At 41.1% G+C, this 18867-nt stretch overlaps 1 protein-coding gene across 1 annotated transcript in view; it reads right to left on the reverse strand.

Moving 5' to 3' along the window:
* LOC110536278 (lysyl oxidase homolog 2B) overlaps window positions 1-18867 on the reverse strand; it is a 52530-nt gene that overhangs the window by 11748 nt on the left and 21915 nt on the right. Inside the window, exons 4-8 of the mRNA XM_021621975.2 lie at window positions 12910-13121; window positions 9969-10185; window positions 5448-5631; window positions 2707-2858; window positions 2369-2536 (exon numbers count right to left, since the gene is read on the reverse strand). Coding sequence (XP_021477650.1) covers window positions 2369-2536; window positions 2707-2858; window positions 5448-5631; window positions 9969-10185; window positions 12910-13121 — 933 coding nt within the window. The remainder of the gene's footprint in view (window positions 1-2368; window positions 2537-2706; window positions 2859-5447; window positions 5632-9968; window positions 10186-12909; window positions 13122-18867) is intronic.

The following is an 18867-nucleotide window of genomic DNA, read 5'->3' on the forward strand; positions in this document are numbered from 1 at the left end:
GTTGTACAAGATCTTCAGTTTCTTGGCAATTTCTCGCATGGAATAGCTTTCATTTCTCAGAACAAGAATAGACTGATGAGTTTCAGAAGAAAGTTCCTTGTTTCTGGCCATTTTTAGCCTGTGCTCAAACCCACAAATGCTGATGCTCCAGATACTCAACTAGTCTAAAGAAGGCTAGTTTTATTGCTTCTTTAATCAGATCAACAGTTTTCAGCTGTGCTATCATAATTGCAAAAGGGTTTTCTGATGATCAATTAGCCTTTTAAATGATAAACTTGGATTAGCTAACACAACGTGCCATTGAAAGTGATGGTTGCTGATAATGGGCCTATGTAGATTTTCCATAAAATAACCAGCCGTTTCCAGCTACAATAGTAATTTACAACATTAACAATGTCTACACTATATTTCTGATCGATTTGATGTTATTTTAATGGACAAAAAAATTGTGCCTTTCTTTCAAAAACAATAACATTTCTAAGTGACTCCAAACTTTTGAACGGTAGTGAATATATTAAAAGATTTTGTTGATGTTGTTTCTGTGTAATACTACTAGCAACCTAGCCATTTTATGAATGTGGCTTTAGCTAGCCCAGTTAGGTTCCCAATGAGGTAGTAGAGTCACTATGAGCTGTGTCACTACTACCTCATAACTAGCTACCAAGAAGCCATTTCAGACTATCATCAAGTTAGAGTAGCTAGCTTGTCTAATTATCTTAGCTGGCATGGTTGGTAGACTTTAGAAAAGCAGCAATAACTAAATGTACTGAATAAGACTCACATTCCTTTCAATCTTTTTTCCCAGAGGCATAGAATCATATCTAGTTTCTTTAATAAAAAAATAAAGAAACTAAAAAAAGAATCACAAGTCAGGAAGATACAGACAGCTCAAGATGTATGCTTAGATATATATAGATATATGGAATCAAGCATAATGGTTATAGCTCTAAAATGCAGACTAAAGCTAAAAAATTATAAATTGTCCATCTTCCCTAGCCCCCCTCCGGACCCCCCCACCTTCCCTCAGCCATCCTCACGTACTTTGTGCACCCTCAGATTATTTGGGTGCATGACACCCCTACCCTCAGATATCCTTGTAGTGTAGCCATCACAAATATTAAAACAACCTACAGTCTATGAAATAGATAAGCTTTCAATGTATTCATATAAAGTTGTTATTCAGTAGTCATTCCTCTGCTTCGAGGTAAACTAGACAGCCTACAATAACATATTGTCCCTACATTGCAATTTCCACTCATAAATCTCTGGTTTGAAAGCAATATAATTTCTACTACTCCAAGGTTTACAGATATTTTCCAAACCAACTATTACTGTTATCAAGCAGTCTTGTAAAATCCATTTGCTCCAACAAATACTCTTGTGTCTGACTGGAAGGTCTCCTTACTGCTTTGCAGGTGGAAACAGTTTACAGAAACAGTTGACAGAAAGAGTTCAGTCCTACATCAGTGAGCGTTACTGTATATTTCACCCTTGGCAACTACAGACACACACTAACACACTTATATTTACAGCACTGACTGAAGGCCCTAATTTGGGAAAGCTCTCATTTGGGATGGCAATGACGTAAAAAAGACAATGGAAAAGTTTAGACTCACAACAGCCATAAATATTACCTCCTTGGCGATTATAATTGTCAGTACACAAAATTCTTTTAATTACAAAATCTAATTCCAACCAAACTACTAAAAACACACCTTTCACAGAGTGAAAACCCACACTTCAATGTCTTCCCAGTCTGATGTGACTCTGCTCAGCACAGTCGGTACAGTTTGTGAGGTTGGTGGTATCAATAAAACATCAAGGAGCCAAGGAACATCATTAAAGTATCAATGATTCCTCTAATTATACGAGATTATAACGAACAACACGGAAACATTTTGCACTTATTCAAAGCAGATTTTTATTTGAGTCTGTGTCTGGTAGGTAGTTGCGTGATCTTATTTTGACACACAGATCTGGAACTAGCCTTTCTAAGAACAGTAATCTTATCTACCTTCTGCCCGTAACACTCCAAGATACTTCACCCCTGAATTACCACTTCCACCTCTGTTACGTCATAGTCTGGAATAGGATAGAAACACATAAACCTTTTTTCCCTTAGGGCCCAAACTTTTACTCACTGTAAACAGCAGTCATTGTTTTGCCTGCTACAACTTGTATGTCTGTAGATCATACAAGTAAGAGAGAGGCCTCCTATTCCATCCATTAATTAAATATGAATGTGTAACTGTACTGTAATGCTGCTGAGACCTGCTGCATGTTTGGTCGTCAAAGTCGTCAAAGCAGGAATTTGTTCTTAATTGATTTACCTGTATAAATAAAGGTTAAATAAATAAATGATTCTCACCTGGAAGGCATTACTGGCGAAGCCCAGGCCTAGCTGTCTGCATACCACCATGGCCTCCATGGTTCCCCAGCCATCACTGCACACCGTGCCCCACACCAAGGAGCCGTTCCTCTCCACCAACGCCTCCACGCGCCCCTCGTATGGGTTACGCCCCCCACTCAGACGCAGCTGCACAGAGAGAGACACAACACAGGAGAGAACTTTAGCTACTATCACACACGGAGCAATAGGAATACTATAAGATTCTACATCATTATTCATCAACCAATGACTGAGACAAAAAAAGAAGAAGAATGTTTATTGATGATGATTTATGGTTTATCAAGTTGAGCACTCACCCTCTCCTGGAAGCCCATGGCTGGAACGTTACACGTGACGGCTGCATCTTCCTCATGGCTACAGCCCAAAGACTCCTTGTTGAAGAAACACTCTGTGACGGACTTCTCAAACCCAGAGCACTTCACCTCATTCATATGGACTGGGCCCATACCTGGGAAACAGGAACAGGGGAAGAATACTGGTAAGAGCCGGGCCGAGTAGGGTTAGGTTGCATTGACAACACATTTAGCACATTCTGTCTAATTACATTCATCTGTCTAATACATAATGGAGCATGTTAACAGGGAATAAATGGAACCATAGAAAACCTAAGTCAGAGATTCAGTGTGTCAGTTCACAACCTCTATACATGATGTTTTTTATCTGTGTTCCATGATAGAAGTTCTATCTGTGACTTATTTTCCTGGAAGCCTTAGTTACAGGGACAGTGTTCTTTCCTCCTTGACAGTAAATCATGTTGGAAATTATTTTTCCAAAAGGAACAACCAGTCCAGAATTCTTGCTCTCTGCGTCCCAAAAAGGAACCATATATAGTGCACTACTTTTGACCAGATGCAACATAGGGCTCTGGTCAAAAGTAGTGCTTTACGTGGGGGAATAGGGTGCCATTTGAGACAGCCACTGTCTGCTGTTTCCATGTTCCATAATGTGCCATTATCCTGGAATTTACTACTCCTTTCCAGTCTCACGCCTGGGTGGACTAGCTTGCAGATGAAACGATTAATAGCTGTACCTATTTGGAAAACAGCAGTGTGCAATTCCTTTCAACCCTGTTATAGGGGTATATTATGGGAAACACAGTAACAAGAAAATATACCATCTACTTCAGCAGACACTTCAGTCTCACTCAAAACAGGCAAATTATGTAAAGACACAGTTACTGTAGCCTACATGCAGATCTGCTGACTACATAGTTTTGACAAGAAGAGAGTCAGTGATACATATGGGGGGGGGGGGGGGGGGGGGGTACATGCCTCAGTTATTGGTTAAGCCCTCCATTTGGCTCATACAGTAAAAGAAGAAACACCATGGTAACCAATATCCCCGTAGGTAACACTGAGTTAGAGGACATTTTACAGTCACACTGTAACGACTCTCGTGGGTTGAAGAAGGAGACCAAAGTGCAGCGTGGTAGGCGTTCATGATTTTTAATAATCTGAACACCGCAACAAAATAACAAAGTAGAAAATAACAAAAGCGCACAGTTCTGTCAGGCAACAAAACAGCTAAACAGAAAATAACTCCCCACAAAACCCAAATGGAAAATCACAACTATTATATGATCCCCAATCAGAGACAACGATAGACAGCTGCCTCTGATTGGGAACCACACATGGAAAAAACAACAAAGAAATTGAAAACATAGAAACAGAAAACCTAGAATGCCCACCCTAATCACACCCTAACCTAACCAAAAATAGATAAATAAAAGGCTCTCTAAGGTCAGGGCGTGACACACACCCACAAACCAGGACTTACAGGAATGCACCCCATAATTAGGGAAACTGGTCAATAAAGTGAAGGTCCTCTTTTGGGCAGAGCCCATGTCCCTCGAGGGGAAGGCGAGGCCTTCCAAACTGATAAGGGAGTTGATACATGATGTACTCTTTATATATAGTATTTCTCTCCACTACAGCCTTTCAATTACAGTACTGGAATATAGCAAGTATGGGCTTGCATTGTTCGTCTCTGTCACGACTTCCGCCGAAGTTGGTGCCTCTCTTTGTTCGGGCGGCGTTCGGCGGTCGACGTCACCGGCTTTCTAGCCTCCACCGATCTACATTTCTTTTACCATTTGTTTTGTCTGTATTGTACACACCTGGTTTCCATTACGTTTGAATTATTTCCCTATTTAACCCTCTGGAGCCATCATGGTTTTGTGCGTGTTTATTGTTGTCAGTTGTCTCGTTTATGTGATTCTGGATTTTCGTCCTCCTTGTTGGAAGATTATTTTTGAGTAAAGTTTCTATTATTACTCATCTCTGTGTCCTGCGCCTGACTCCGCCTTACCCACATCACCTAGACTCTGGGCCTTTATTCAGAAAGCGTCAGAGTAGGAATGCTGATCTAGGAACAGGTCCCGCTTTTCCATTTTGAGATCATTATGATCTCAAAGGACAAACGGATCCTAAATCAACGCTTCTACTCTGTGAAGCTTTATGAATATATTACATTTCAATATCCCAGCCAGTTCCGGTCCTCCAGGGGGGTTCCTATTGTTCAAGTCAAGATGAATTAGTGTGGGGCTTAAAGAGTCCGCAAAGAAGGGATAGTATTACAGACTATGATATCTTTTGGACATGTTCCCTTTGTAACATTTGGTGCGCAGATGTAGCTCTACACTACACAACTGAGCTGTTCATGTTCATTGTTCTTTATATTTCAGGAATTCAAGTGGTTATCCTATTGGTACTCGAGCTTTGTGCAGTTATGCCCATGTTTCTTGATTGTTGATTGATAACAGTGAATCAAACCAAATATTTCTCATACAACTGCTCGAAAAGAAGAGACCAGTAAAACCTCCTTGACCTCAGTCATTCCCGATTTTGATTACTTCTGTAATAAGAATTATGTGTATTGTTAATCTATCCAAGGCCTTCTACACAGAGGCAATATTCAAATAGTCAACTTCATCTTCAGCCAAGTCAACTGCAAGACGGACCAATATGTTGGCCTGCCCATCATGTACTTGTCCAGATGTAGTATTGTTGTTATAAGTAGGACTGATTCTAATCCCTACCCTGTCCAAGCCGACCACCAGACAAGGCCTCCTTGGCACTCCCGAAGCCCAGTTCTCGACACACCACTGTGGCTGACAGCAGGCTCCAGTTATCATCACAGATGGTTCCCCACTCGCCGTTCTTCAGCACCTCCACACGACCTTCCCCTACGATGGCGCCACCTCGCAGACGCACCAACGGTTGCTGCAGGAACAAGAGAGAGATCACTCATAGTAAGGCTGAGTTATTCAAACACTCAAAGCAAGCTATTATGTTGCATTAACTAACAATGAAACATGAAAGACAATAGGTGGGTTTTCAAGACAATAGAAGGTCAGGTTATTATGCCTTATTGGTCCGAGAAGCAGAATTACAGAGTTCAACTTTCTATAAATGAATGACTCTTGAGCCTGAGAAATATATAACTAATATATAACTAGAGGGGGCCATCCATAAAGAGTTACAAAACTCTGTCTTGAGTTGGCTCTTTCCAAGACGTTCAGAGAAGCTAGAAGGATGGAATGAAGACTGTCAGACTACAGACTGGGTAGCATCACATTTACACAGCAGGTAAATGTTACTCCCATTAATGGTTTTGGCAAATTGGAAGTGTTTAATTTAACAAGGGGATACACGAGTTGCATAACTGTATCTTATTTACGTGGATTTGTAATTACAAACAGCAATGCACAGGTGTTTTCATGCAGTTTAGGATTGGCTCTGCTTTGTGGTTTGTGTTCCCATTCCAAAAAAGGAAACTATAACATATATTTATTCCCAGTGCAAGAATATTCTAAATAGGTATCTAAAATCAAATTTAAAAAATACCAAAACCATCATAAAATGTGTACATATCCAAAAGCAGTAAGTATTTGGGTAAGTATTTGTTTTATGACTAAATATTTCTTAGGTGAAACTGTGGCACTTGAAGAGGGAAAAAGGTTTTAAAAAAGGGGATTGAAACAATCTGAACCCAAGCAAGGACAGGAATGGCATTCTGAAATATACACTACCGTTAAAAAGTTTGGGGTTACTTAGAAATGTTCTTGTTTTTGAAAGAAAAGCACATTTTTTGTCCATTAAAATACAATCAAATTGATCAGAAATACAGCGTAGACATTGTTAATGTCGTAAATGACTATTGTAGCTGAAAACGTCTGTTTTTATATGGAATTTCTACATAGGCGTACAGAGGTCCATTATCAGCAACCATCCCTCCTGTGTTTCAATGGCACGTTGTGTTAGCTAATCCAAGTTGATAATTTTAATAGGCTAATTGATCATTAGAAAACCCTTTTGCAATTATGTTAGCACAGCTGAAAACTGTTGATTTGATTAAAGAAGCAATAAAACTGGCCTTCTTTAGACTAGTTGAGTATCTGGAGCATCAGCATTTGTGGGTTCGAGTACAGGCTCAAAATGTCAAGAAACAAAGACTTTTCTTCTGAAACTCATCAGTCTATTCTTGTTCTGAGAAATGAAAGCTATTCCATGCGAGAAATTGCCAAGAAACGGAAGATCTTGTACAACGCTGTGTTCTACTCCCTTCACAGAACAGCGCAAACTGACTCTAACTAGAATAGAAAGAGGAGTGGGAGGCCCCGGTGCTCAACCGAGCAAGAGGACAAGTACATTAGAGTGTCTAGTTTGAGAAACAGACGCCTCACAAGTCCTCAACTGGCAGCTTCATTAAATAGTAACCGCAAAACACCAGTCTCGACGTCAACAGTGAAGAGGCGACTCTGGGATGCTGGCCTTCTAGGCAGAGTTCCTGTGTCAAGTGTCTGTGTTCTTTTGCCCATGTTAATCTTTTGTTTTTATTGGCCAGTCTGAGATATGGCTTTTTCTTTGCAGCTCTGCCTAGATGGCCAGCATCCTGGAGTGGCCTCTTCACTGTTGAAGAGAGCAGGGAGGCAGGCAGGCCTACACTACAGCACTTGCTGTGCAAAATAGAGGTGGGAGAAAGGGTGAAATAGAGGAAAGAGAGAGAGAAGGTAAAATGGTGGGTGGAGAAAGAGGGTGAAATGAGAGAGAGAGAGAGAGAGAGAGAGAGAGAGAGAGAGAGAGAGAGAGAGAAATGAGAGCGAGTGAAATGAGAGACTGAGAGAGAGAGAGAGAGAGAGAGAGAGAAAGAGAGCACAGCACAGCACAGCACAGCACAACCTTGCCATTGAGAAAGGTAGACACAGGAAAACCTGGCTCCCTGTAGAGGAAAGGCTGTGCAACCCCTGCCCAACAGCACCACTGCACAACAGCAGAACCTGAGACAGAGCTGCATCTCCTGACTAAATGTAAAACATGTCAATCAATTAGTGTGACATTTCCCCATTATTCAAGGTTTCAAAGACCTCTCTGATGAGAATAAGCTACCTGTCCTGTTGAGGGAGGATGCAGAGAGCTGTGGGTTGGCAGCGCACTACATTGCTGCCTGCCATAAGATGAGGGACAGTGTCTGCTGTCTGCACATGTCCTCTACTGTATGCTTAGAGGACATGAGAGAAATGAGAGAGAAATGAGAGAGAGAGAGAGAGAAATGAGAGAGAGAGAGAGAGAGAGAGAGAGAGAGGGTGAAATAGAGGAGAGAGAGGGTGCAATAGAGGAGAGAGACAGAGAGGGTGAAATAGAGGAGAGAGAGGGTGCAATAGAGGAGAGAGACAGAGAGGGTGAAATAGAAGAGAAAGGGTGAAATAGAAGAGAGAGAGGGTGAAATAGAGGAGGGGGAGAGGGTGAAATAAAGGATTAGATCACAGCCAGAGAAAATATGTGTTAGTGCAGATTCCCACAAGATGTTTGCATGGACGAGCATGAATTATCTACTACCCACAGATCTTGAGTCCATGATGAATCACTTATACTAATATTCAAAACATCTGCAGATGGGCTTCACAAAGCATTGAGTGTCAGAGTAACAGTAACGCATCTCAGAAAACCCCATTGTCTATCGATCTCCCACAGGATTCATCAGATCAGAGATAAAATAGCCCACTCAGTTTTACAGTATGTAGTTAAACCCCCACAGCTACAGTACCAGTCAACAGTTTGGACACACCTACTCATCAAAGGGGTTTTCTTTATTTATTTTTTTACAATTTTCTACATTGTAGAAAAATAGTAAAGACATCAAAATAACACATATGGAATCATGTAAACATTAGTAACCAAAAAAGTGTTAAACTCTCAACCAGCTTCACCTGGAATGCTTTTCCAACAGGCTTGAAGGAGTTGCCACATATGCTGAGCACTTGTTGGCTGCTTGTCCTTCATTCTGTGGTCCAACTCATGTCAAACCATCTCAATTGGGTTGGGGCCAGGTGATTGTGAAGGCCAGGTCATCTGATGCAGATCTCCATCAATTAAGTGTGCCTTGAATTCTAAAAAAAATCACTAACAGTATCACCAGAAAAACACCCCCACACTTCCTCCTCCATGCTTCACGGTGGGAACCACAGATGCGGAGATCATCCGTTAACCTACTCTGAGTCTCACAAAGCCATGGCGGTTGGCACCAAAAATCTAAAATTTGGACTCATCAGACCAAAGGACAGATTTCTACCAGTCTAATGTCCATTGCTCGTGTTTCTTGGCCCAAGCAAGTCTCTTCTTATTATTGGTGTCCTTTAGTAGTGGTTTCTTTGCTGCAATTTGACCATGAAGGCCTGATTCACGCAGTCTCCTCTGAACAGCTGATGTTGAGATGTGTTTGTTACTTGAACTCTATGAAGTATTTATTTGGGCTGCAATTTCTGAGGCTGGTAACTCTAATGAACTTATCCTCTGCAGCAGAGGTAACTCTGGGTCTTCCTTTCCTGTGGCTGTCCTCATGAGAGCCAGTTTCATCATAGCGCTTGATGGTTTTGCGACTGCACTTGAAGAAACTTGAACTTGAACTTTTCCATATTGACTGACCTTCATGTCTTAAAGTAATTATGGACTGTCGTTTCTCTTTGCTTATTTGAGCTGTTCTTGCTATAATATGGACTTGGTCTTTTACCAAATAGGGTTATCTTCTGTATACCACCCCTACCTTGTCACAACACAACTGATTGGCTCAAATGCATTAAGAAGTTAAGAAATTCCACAAATTAACTTTTAACAAGGCACATCTGTTAAAAGTGATTACCTCATGAAGCTGGTTGAGAGAATGCCAAGTGTGTGCAAAGCTGTCATCAAGGCAAAGAGTGGCTACTATTTGGTTAACACTTTTGGTTACTACATGATTCCATATGTTTTATTTCATAGTTTGATGTCTTCACTATTATTCTACAATGTAGAAAATAATCAAAAGAAAATAAAACCCTTGAATGAGTAGGTGTGTCCAAACTTTTGACTGGTACTGTTTTCCCCTACCTATGTTTTATTTGCCATAACCAGGCAGTGGCACAACATAAATCAGTCCAATTCCAAAGAGGGTGACAGAATCATAGAAATAGAATCACTAGAACATGCATTCCCATTCAAGTCAATAGATCTGGCTATATCTGCTCTATTGATTATATTTATATGGACAGAATGCATTGGTTTAATGAGTCCATGGTGCCTACCTCCTGCCTGAAGGCCTTTCTGAAGCCAGTCATGGGGGTTGGGGAGAAGGCTCTTCCTGGCACACAGCTGACAACCACAGGTGTGCCCCCTCCACATGTGCTGTTGGCCTTCGCTGCCACGGCATGGCCCAGCTTGCAGCTCGACAGGTGCGCCTCATTTCCAGTGCAGTTGACTGAGTAGTCCCAATAATTGGGCTTTCTCCTGCGAGCAAACATCCTGAGAACACAGGGAAAACATAAAGTAGTCAAATAATAACACATTTTAGACAGACATTTCATTCAATATTTACACAAGGCTGCTATCCCGTTTTCCCTAACACCTACCGTACATACAGCATTAACTGTATGTAGTCAACTTGTTGCTAAATACTGCTAAAGACTCATATCTCTCTATCTAACTTTAAGCACCAGCTCACATATCACTGCACCTGTACATAGCCCATCTGTAAATAGCCCTTCCAACTACCTCATCCCCATACTATTATTATAATTTTTTTGCTCCTTCGCACCCCAGTATCTCTACTTGCACATTCATCTTCTGAACAACTCCAGTGTTTAATTGCTAAATTGTAATTATTTTGCCACTATGGCCTATTTATTGCGTTACCTCCCTTACCTCATTTGCACACACTGTATATATACTTTTCTATTGTCTTATTGACTGTATGTTTGTTTATTCCATGTGTTGTTGTTTGTGTCACACTGCTTTGCTTTATCTTGGCCAGGTCGCAGTTGTAAATGGGAACTTGTTCTCCACTGGCCTACCTGGTTAAATAAAGGTGAAATAAAATAAAAAATAAAAATAACAGCGCTAGTCCGATAACAAAGGGTTCAGTATTAGGCTACAGGTGTGCCTGTTTAGTCTGTGATGTGAACAACAGGTGATTGAGGTCTTCCAGGCATGCAGGGATGTTAATTAATTCCTTTACTTTTCAATGGTGAGACAACCAACGTGTTTAATGAACGTTTATGGCAGCACAGCCTGTCCTTGTCCTGTCTCTTCATCACATGTCTTAGAGGTGTACATGAAAGCAGATTAAAGAGAACGGGAGGAGACACACACACAGCATTTGTTTTCCATTTGGAACCTGGATAAAAGAACATTGCGGATCACTGTCCGGAACCCATCCAAAGCCTGCGTTCTAAGCCTCTGAGTCTGCGGGGGGACATACAGAAGTTGTGAGTGAAGGATGGATAAATAGAACTCAGGGGAAAAAGCATCTTGATCTGTTCAAATGTGTTCAAGCAGCAGCTGTGAAGGTTCAACCAAGTAAAAACTGAACATGGTAAGAGCGGTAGGAGCTGTAAACTCAAAACATATTACATAAGTCACATTAGGCAATTGGATCAGTGATCTATTGTTACTTTTCATCAGCTTGAAAGTTTGCACGTGCTACCAAAAATTTGCTTTTGAAATGATTACATACCACAGCACACATAAACCATTGAAAAGCACAGATGACGTCTACTAAATCCTATGCTCTCCAAATAATTTGGAATATGCTAAGCGGGCCAACAGAGGCATTTGAACAGAGACCAAGTTTGGATTATGAAAGAACTGTAGAACTTGGCTGTCTGCCGCCGCCTGGACCAAACGGCAGACTATAAAAACACATTCTGCACGTTTCATAAGTTTCAAGCGGTTGCATGCCGGCAGTCACGTAGATGGAAAGTAGGGTGCTGCTGTACTGTGGTTACCTAAGCAGAGGAACCTTCTCTCCCTCTCTGCCCTGAATGAGACAGTAAATTCAAGGATGGCTTCAGAGCTAGAGACAAGGTCTCAAGGTTTGAAGTGATTAATTAACTGCTGGCTATTCCTCTGCAGGTTTCCACGTGTAAATAAGAGTTAGATCCTTCCCCAGCCCAGTCAGTACCGGATTACAACTACTTTAAGGAATGCACTGATCCTGGATATATACATACGAAGGGGGGAGGGGTTACTTAAGTTCTATGAGAGTGTTTGATGTGAAGCAGAATAAATAACGTTTCTGTAGAATTCAGCATTATTGCTCTGTATTAGGGCAAATATGTTCTGTATGCAATATATAAGTCAAACAGCAAAGATCTAAAAGATTTATCCACCACGGTAGGGTAAGAAGCTCAAAGTTCTGGTGAGTTGTCAGTCTGTTGAATAACAGCCTGAACTTTCAGTAGCATAGTGGGGTTAAAAAGTAACCACATAGGTTCATAGTTTTCACCATGGGAGTACTCTGAGTTGACATCCCTCTCCAGTGTTTAAGAGTCAAGGTGTCTGTGTAATGTGTACCAAGAATGAATCTTGACTGAGATAAGGTATGGGTCTGTCAACGGCTTGTTGCCCTGGGCCTGGGAGAGTAACTGTCCATGGTACATCGCCTCCGCAGGCTTAATACATCTGAAGATGAATAAAGGGCTGTGCCTGACCAAACCAAACAAGTTGACATAATAAGAATATGTACAGCAGAGGAGGCTGGTGGGAGGAGCTTTAAGAGGAAGGGCTCATTGTATTGGCTGGAATGGATTAAATGGAAGTCAAGCATGTGGTTTCCATATGTTTGATATGTTTAATACGATTCCATTTGTTCCATTCCAGCCATTACAATGAGCCCATCCTCCTATAGCTACTCCTACCAGCCTCCTCTGATGTACAGTAGTGTCCTGTCCAGGGGGTGTACTTGTACATCCAGCTGCTTCACACTACAGAAACAGGAGATAGGGTAGGAGTCTATGTGCCATTCTGGCATGGACACGGCTTACTTACTTATGTTTACAGTAGTCCTGCTCCATAACACTCCAGTAAAATGGAACCTGCTGCTGCCACTGCCCATCCATAGAGACACATATAGTATTCCTTTCTACACTCTCATCCATTTCATCAAAGAATGGCAGGAGCGCATTGTGGCCTTAATTCCCATAGAGGACCAAGAGGATTCAGTTAAACAAAGACCCATCCCTCACTCACTTGTAGACTCTGGCATTGTACTTCCTCTCTCCGGGGAAACCGAACATGCCACAGATAACTCTGCTGTTGTGCTTCGTCCACTCCGCATCACAGATCTGCTTCCATTTCCCACCGTCCTTCACCTCCACGTAGCCCTCTGTCACAGGGACACGCTTGCGGTACGACGACAGAATGGCCCGGATACGCACATCCTCCACTTGAATGTTTAAACTCTGTGAAGAAAAATGTGGTATGATTCATTTCACATGAATAGGCCAAGTCATCTCTTCCTCTGCGGTCCTCTATGGTCCTCTCTTCCTCACTGCTCTCTTCCTTATTTATCTGCAAATAATCGCTCCAAATGTGTCTGCATTTTGACAGTTTGCCCTTGTTATATAGCCATATAATGAATGTAAGGCACTCACCCTCCGGCACCAACCCCACAACATTGCATTCCCTTGTAAAGCCTCTCCAGCTTACCCAAACATTTTTACAATCCTATCACCTAGTGAATCACAGGCCAGACCCAGCTGTGCTACAACTGCTTGGGTTTTGAACAAGGATATCAAAGGAGTGACCATGGCAACTCATACAACACTTTCTAGTCATGTTTTAACCAGTTAGAGCTCTAGGGGCGCTATTTCATTTTTGGATAAAAAACGTTCCCGTTTTAAGCGCGATATTTTGTCACGAAAAGATGCTCGACTATGCATATTCTTGACAGTTTTGGAAAGAAAACACTCTGAAGTTTCAGAATCTGCAAAGATTTTGTCTGTAAGTGCCCCAGAACTCATTCTACAGGCGAAACCAAGATGATGCATCACCCAGGAATTAGCAGAATTTCTGAAGCTCTGTTTTCCATTCTCTCCTTATATGGCTGTGATTGCGCAACGAATGAGCCTACACTTTCTGTCGTTCGCCCAAGGTCTTAGCAGCATTGTGACGTATTTGTAGGCATATCATTGGAAGATTGACCATAAGAGACTACATTTTCCAAGTGTCCGCCTGGTGTCCTGCGTCGAATTCGGTGCGCAATTGCCAGCTGCTTGTACTTTACCATTTGATTCAGGGGAGAAAGCATGTGTCCAAGAACGATGTATCAATGAAGAGATATGTGAAAAACACCTTGATGATTGATTCTAAACAACGTTTGCCATGTTTTCAGCCGATATTATGGAGTTAATTTGGAAAAAAGTTTGCGTTTTGAGGACTGAATTTATGGATTTTTTTTGGTAGCCAAATGTGATGTATAAAACGGAGCTATTTCTAATACACAAGGAATCTTTTTGGAAAAACTGAGCATCTGCTATCTAACTGAGAGTATCCTCATTGAAAACATCAGAAGTTCTTCAAAGGTAAATGATTTTATTTGAAGGCTTTTATGTTTTTGTTAATGTTGCGTGCTGGATGCTAACGCTAATGCTAACGCTAAATGCTAACGCGAAATGCTAACTCTAGCTAGCTACTTTTACACAAATTATTGTTTTCCTATGGTTGAGAAGCATATTTTGAAAATCTGAGATGACAGTGTTGTTTACAAAAGGCTAAGCTTGAGAGATGGCATATTTATTTCATTTCATTTGCGATTTTCATAAATAGTTAACGTTGTGTTATGCTAATGAGCTTGCTGATAGATTTACACAATCCTGGATACAGGGGTTTTTTCATAGCTAAACGTGACGCAGAAAACGGAGCGATTTGTCCTAAACAAATAATCTTTCAGGAAAAACTGAACATTTGCTATCTGAGAGTCTCCTCATTGAAAACATCTGAAGTTCTTCAAAGGTAAATGATTTTTTTGAATGCTTTTCTGTTTTTTTGTGTAAATGTTGCCAGCTGAATGCTAATGCTAAATGCTACGTTAGCCATCAATACTGTTACACAAATGCTTGTTTTGCAATGGTTGAGAAGCATATTTTGAAAATCTGAGATGACAGTGTTGTTAACAAAAGGCTAAGCTTGAGAGCTAGCATATTTATTTCATTTCATTTGCGATTTTCATGAATAGTTAACGTTGCGTTATGGTAATGAGCTTGAGTCTGTATTCACGAACCCGGATCCGGGATGGGGAGATCAGAAAGGTTAAAGGGTGTCACTGGACAGAAGCTGGTAGGTGACGAAGATCCAGTTTAGGATCAAAAGTTTATTAAACACTTTCGGAGCATTATGCAAGATTTACTTTTTGATCCTAGTCGTGAAAATCCAGATACTTAATTTACTGTAATATCACAAGAATATTGTTGAACTTGCTGAACCGTCTGTGGTGGAATTGACATGCTGACTTGCCTGGGCTGTTATCTCATCTCCTGAAAGAATTATCTGATCAATACCAAATAATTTCAAAGGCAATGAGTCTATCCATCTGTCTACATGTCTGTCTTTGTCCAAAAAGTAATGTGGAGACCTTCCTCTGTGAAGCCTGATGGGGTTTGAACAAACAGCCTTTCTCCTAAAGACCCAGCCCACATTCCTGTGCTACGTGACAGTGCAGGCCATGGGAGAAGAGAGGAGGCAAGATGAGAACTGGCGGATAGATATTTGCTTGTCTCAGCAGATGTGCTGGTGGATGGGCTGGCTGAGACACATATCAAACCCAGCCCCTGTCCTGTCCTGTCAGACCTGAAGTCAGTGGCTTTGTCTCAAATTGCACCCTATAGCCCATAGGGGTCTGAACAAAAAAAGGTGCATTATATAGGGATTAGGGTGCCATTTCGGACAGAGACAGTTAGACCTCCAAACATTTTCCTGAAATGGCATCATACATCAGTCCACAGGATGAAAGCGAACCACAGAGAAACTGTAAATGTTCAGTCTGCTCTTATTTAACTATTTTTATCCGCAGATGATCACATTAACCAGCGAGTGGAAGGATGAGATCCAGCATGTTGAGCTATCTGGGGGGGTTCAAACCCTGGGACATGATCATTTAGAGAACTGTGGTGATAGTGACCTTGTCTGTATTTAGGATCTCTAGTAGAATACTGTAGTGTACTTTGATTTTAAAAAGTCTGCACAATAAAGACCAAATGAAACTGGGTGTGCTACAGTTGTGTGTTTCTTACATCATAACACGGTCTTTCAGCAATAATGTGTTCATCTTATTCTTAATGGTGAAAAAATGCCATTCAGAGCAAGATCCCCAAAATGTAGACCTGGCTGCAAGCAGGGTCTTTGCAATCAACACACATGATTTTTACTTATCAACTCCTCCAAAACCAGGGGGACAACTTTCACTGGGGACAGGAGGGACATGATTCCCCCACATTCTGAAATTGCATTTTTGTCTCCCCCAGTTTATTAATCAATGCACTGTGATACAAAAAGCAGCATTGTGTGCTTTAGGATCATTCGGACGCCTCAGAGAGGTTGGGTAGGTTGTTTGGCGGTATCAACCACCTGAATTTAGGACCGTGCGGACACAAAGGCAGCTGTTGTCTGTGTGTGTTGTGCTTTTTCTCAGAGTTGTAAAAGCAAGCAGAGCAGAAACTGGCTATTCTTTATTTCATTTATGTAGCTGACAAGGTAACTGCTGTTTAACTTAACAGGGGAAGAAATGTATTTATTCACAATGTTGAATATGTAATGTAACTGACATGAAATGTTAGCTAATGCATTAGATAAATGTTTCATCCCCTCTGAACTGAAGTTCTGTCTGAAGTGAATGAACTAGCTAGCTAGCTAGTAGCTACCACAGCCAGTTCAGCTCTAGCCTCTAGTTTTCTGTCAGGTAGCAGAATCTAACAAATCACATTTTATTTGTCACATGCGCCGAATATAACAGGTGTATGGAAATGTTTTGTAGCCTTTGTTTTGTCCTGTTTCAACAGAATTAAATTAACTTGGCTAGTTTTCGCCAGTTGACAAACCATTAGCGCTAGCCAGAAGTTGGCTAACGTTAGAAAGCTAGTCAGCTAGATCACTAACTTTAGCTATTCTTTTTGCAACAATTACACTAGTCTAGACCTGAATCAAACGATGAAAACAGCGGCCAAACGATTGAAGACCAATATTCTGACGTTTTTTGATAGCACAATGTGATTTTGTTTTCAATATAGCAATGCAACGTTATTGATTGGTCAGTTTCCATAGATAGTTCCCTACTTTTCACACTGACATGGTGTAAACAACTCTACAGACTTCTCTGTCATGATGCACAGTTGCTACAAAACAGTATGCTCATCATGCCTTAACATGATCAAATAGTGACAGGTGTCCCAGCAGAGTTAGCCAGTCAGGGAAGGGCAGTCTACAGAGCTCTGGGGAGTTTTACAGTATGTTATAACAACCAGTGAATGGATACAAAGTTCCATCTTGAGTTGATGGGTAGACTACAGTCTGGTATCTGGGAACTGGGAATAATGGTTATTTCAATTATTGAAACATTGATTATATTCTTGGATAATATAATATATAAATGTACACCAAGCTAATTATTTGTCATGCCTCATCTGAGCAGGATCTGATGGTAACTGGGGTCTCAGCAGGGTAATGCAACCTGGGTGGGGGGGACCCCTAGGTGCAGGATGGCAATCCATCTTTATTGTTTGCAAGTAAAAAGAGCTCTAGAGTACTTTTAGACATAAAAAAAATAGATTGTTTCTCAACACTTCTACATAAATCTGCATGCTATATGAATAATCCTGAATGAATCGTGAGTAATGAATCGTGAGAAATTTATAGACGCACAAATACCATCCCCCCCAACAAAAAAATGCTAACCTCCCCTGTTATTGTAATGGTGAGAATATATAATCTCTAAAAGGCCCCAGAGTCTGCAAACACCACCAAGCAAGAGACACCATGAAGACCAATGAACTCTCCAAACAGGTCAGGGATAAAGTTGTGGAGAAGTACAGATCAGGGTTGAGTTATAAAAAAATATCAGAAACTTTGAACATCCCACAGAGCACCATTAAATCCGTTATTAAAAAATTGAAAGAATATGGCACCACAACAAACCTGTCAAGAGAGGGCCGCCCATCAAAATTCACGGACCAGGCAAGGAGGGCATTAATCAGAGTGGCAACAAAGAGACCAAAAATAACCCTGAAGGAGCTGCAAAGCTCCACAGCGGAGATTGGAGTATCCATCCAGAGGACTACTTTAAGCCGTAAAGCCCAGCATTACGGAAGAGTGGCCAGAAAAAAGCCACTGCTTAACCTCTCTTGGGTAGGGGGCAGTATTTTCACGTCCGGATGAAAAGCGTGCCCAAAGTAAACTGCCTGTTACTCAGACCCAGAAGCTAAGATATGCATATAATGGTAGATTTGGATAGAAAACACTTGTATGGATTGCAGTAGAAACACAGTTTCTAAAATTGTTACAAGTATGTCTGTGAGTATAACAGAACTGATATGGCAGGCGAAACCACGAGGACAAACCATCCCCCCAAAAAAATATTCAGCCTACCACTGTTTTCAATGGCTGTAACTTTTATTATAAGGTGAAATCCACCCAGATTGCAGTTCCTATGGCTTCCACTAGATGTCAACAGTCTTTAGAAAGAGTGTCATGCTGGTGTTTTGAAAAATGAGTCAGAAATTGTAGTTTTTCTAGGTGGCTCTCATTTTGGCTGTAGTTTTTCCAAGCTCGTGGAAGAGAGCGCGTTCTTTGGTATTTTTCTCCGGTAAAGACAATAACGATTCTCCGTCTTAAATTGTGTTTATTTACATATTAGGGTACCTAAGGTTTGATTATAAATGTTGTTTGACTTGTTTGGAAAAGTTTATTAGTAACGTTTGGGATTCATTTTGTATGCATTTTGAGGGAGGGAAACTGGGTGGATTATTGACTGAAGCGCGCCAGCTAAAATGAGTTTTTATGGATATAAAGAAGGACATTATCGAACAAAAGGATGTATCTGGGACCTTTTGGACTACCAACAGAAGAAAATCATCAAAGGTAAGGCATTTATTATAATCGCTATTTCTGACTTTCGTATGCGGGGCGCTGTCTTCAGATAATCGCATGGTGTGCTTT

This window comes from Oncorhynchus mykiss, chromosome 11 (assembly GCF_013265735.2).
Source record: "Oncorhynchus mykiss isolate Arlee chromosome 11, USDA_OmykA_1.1, whole genome shotgun sequence".
NCBI lineage: Eukaryota > Metazoa > Chordata > Actinopteri > Salmoniformes > Salmonidae > Oncorhynchus > Oncorhynchus mykiss.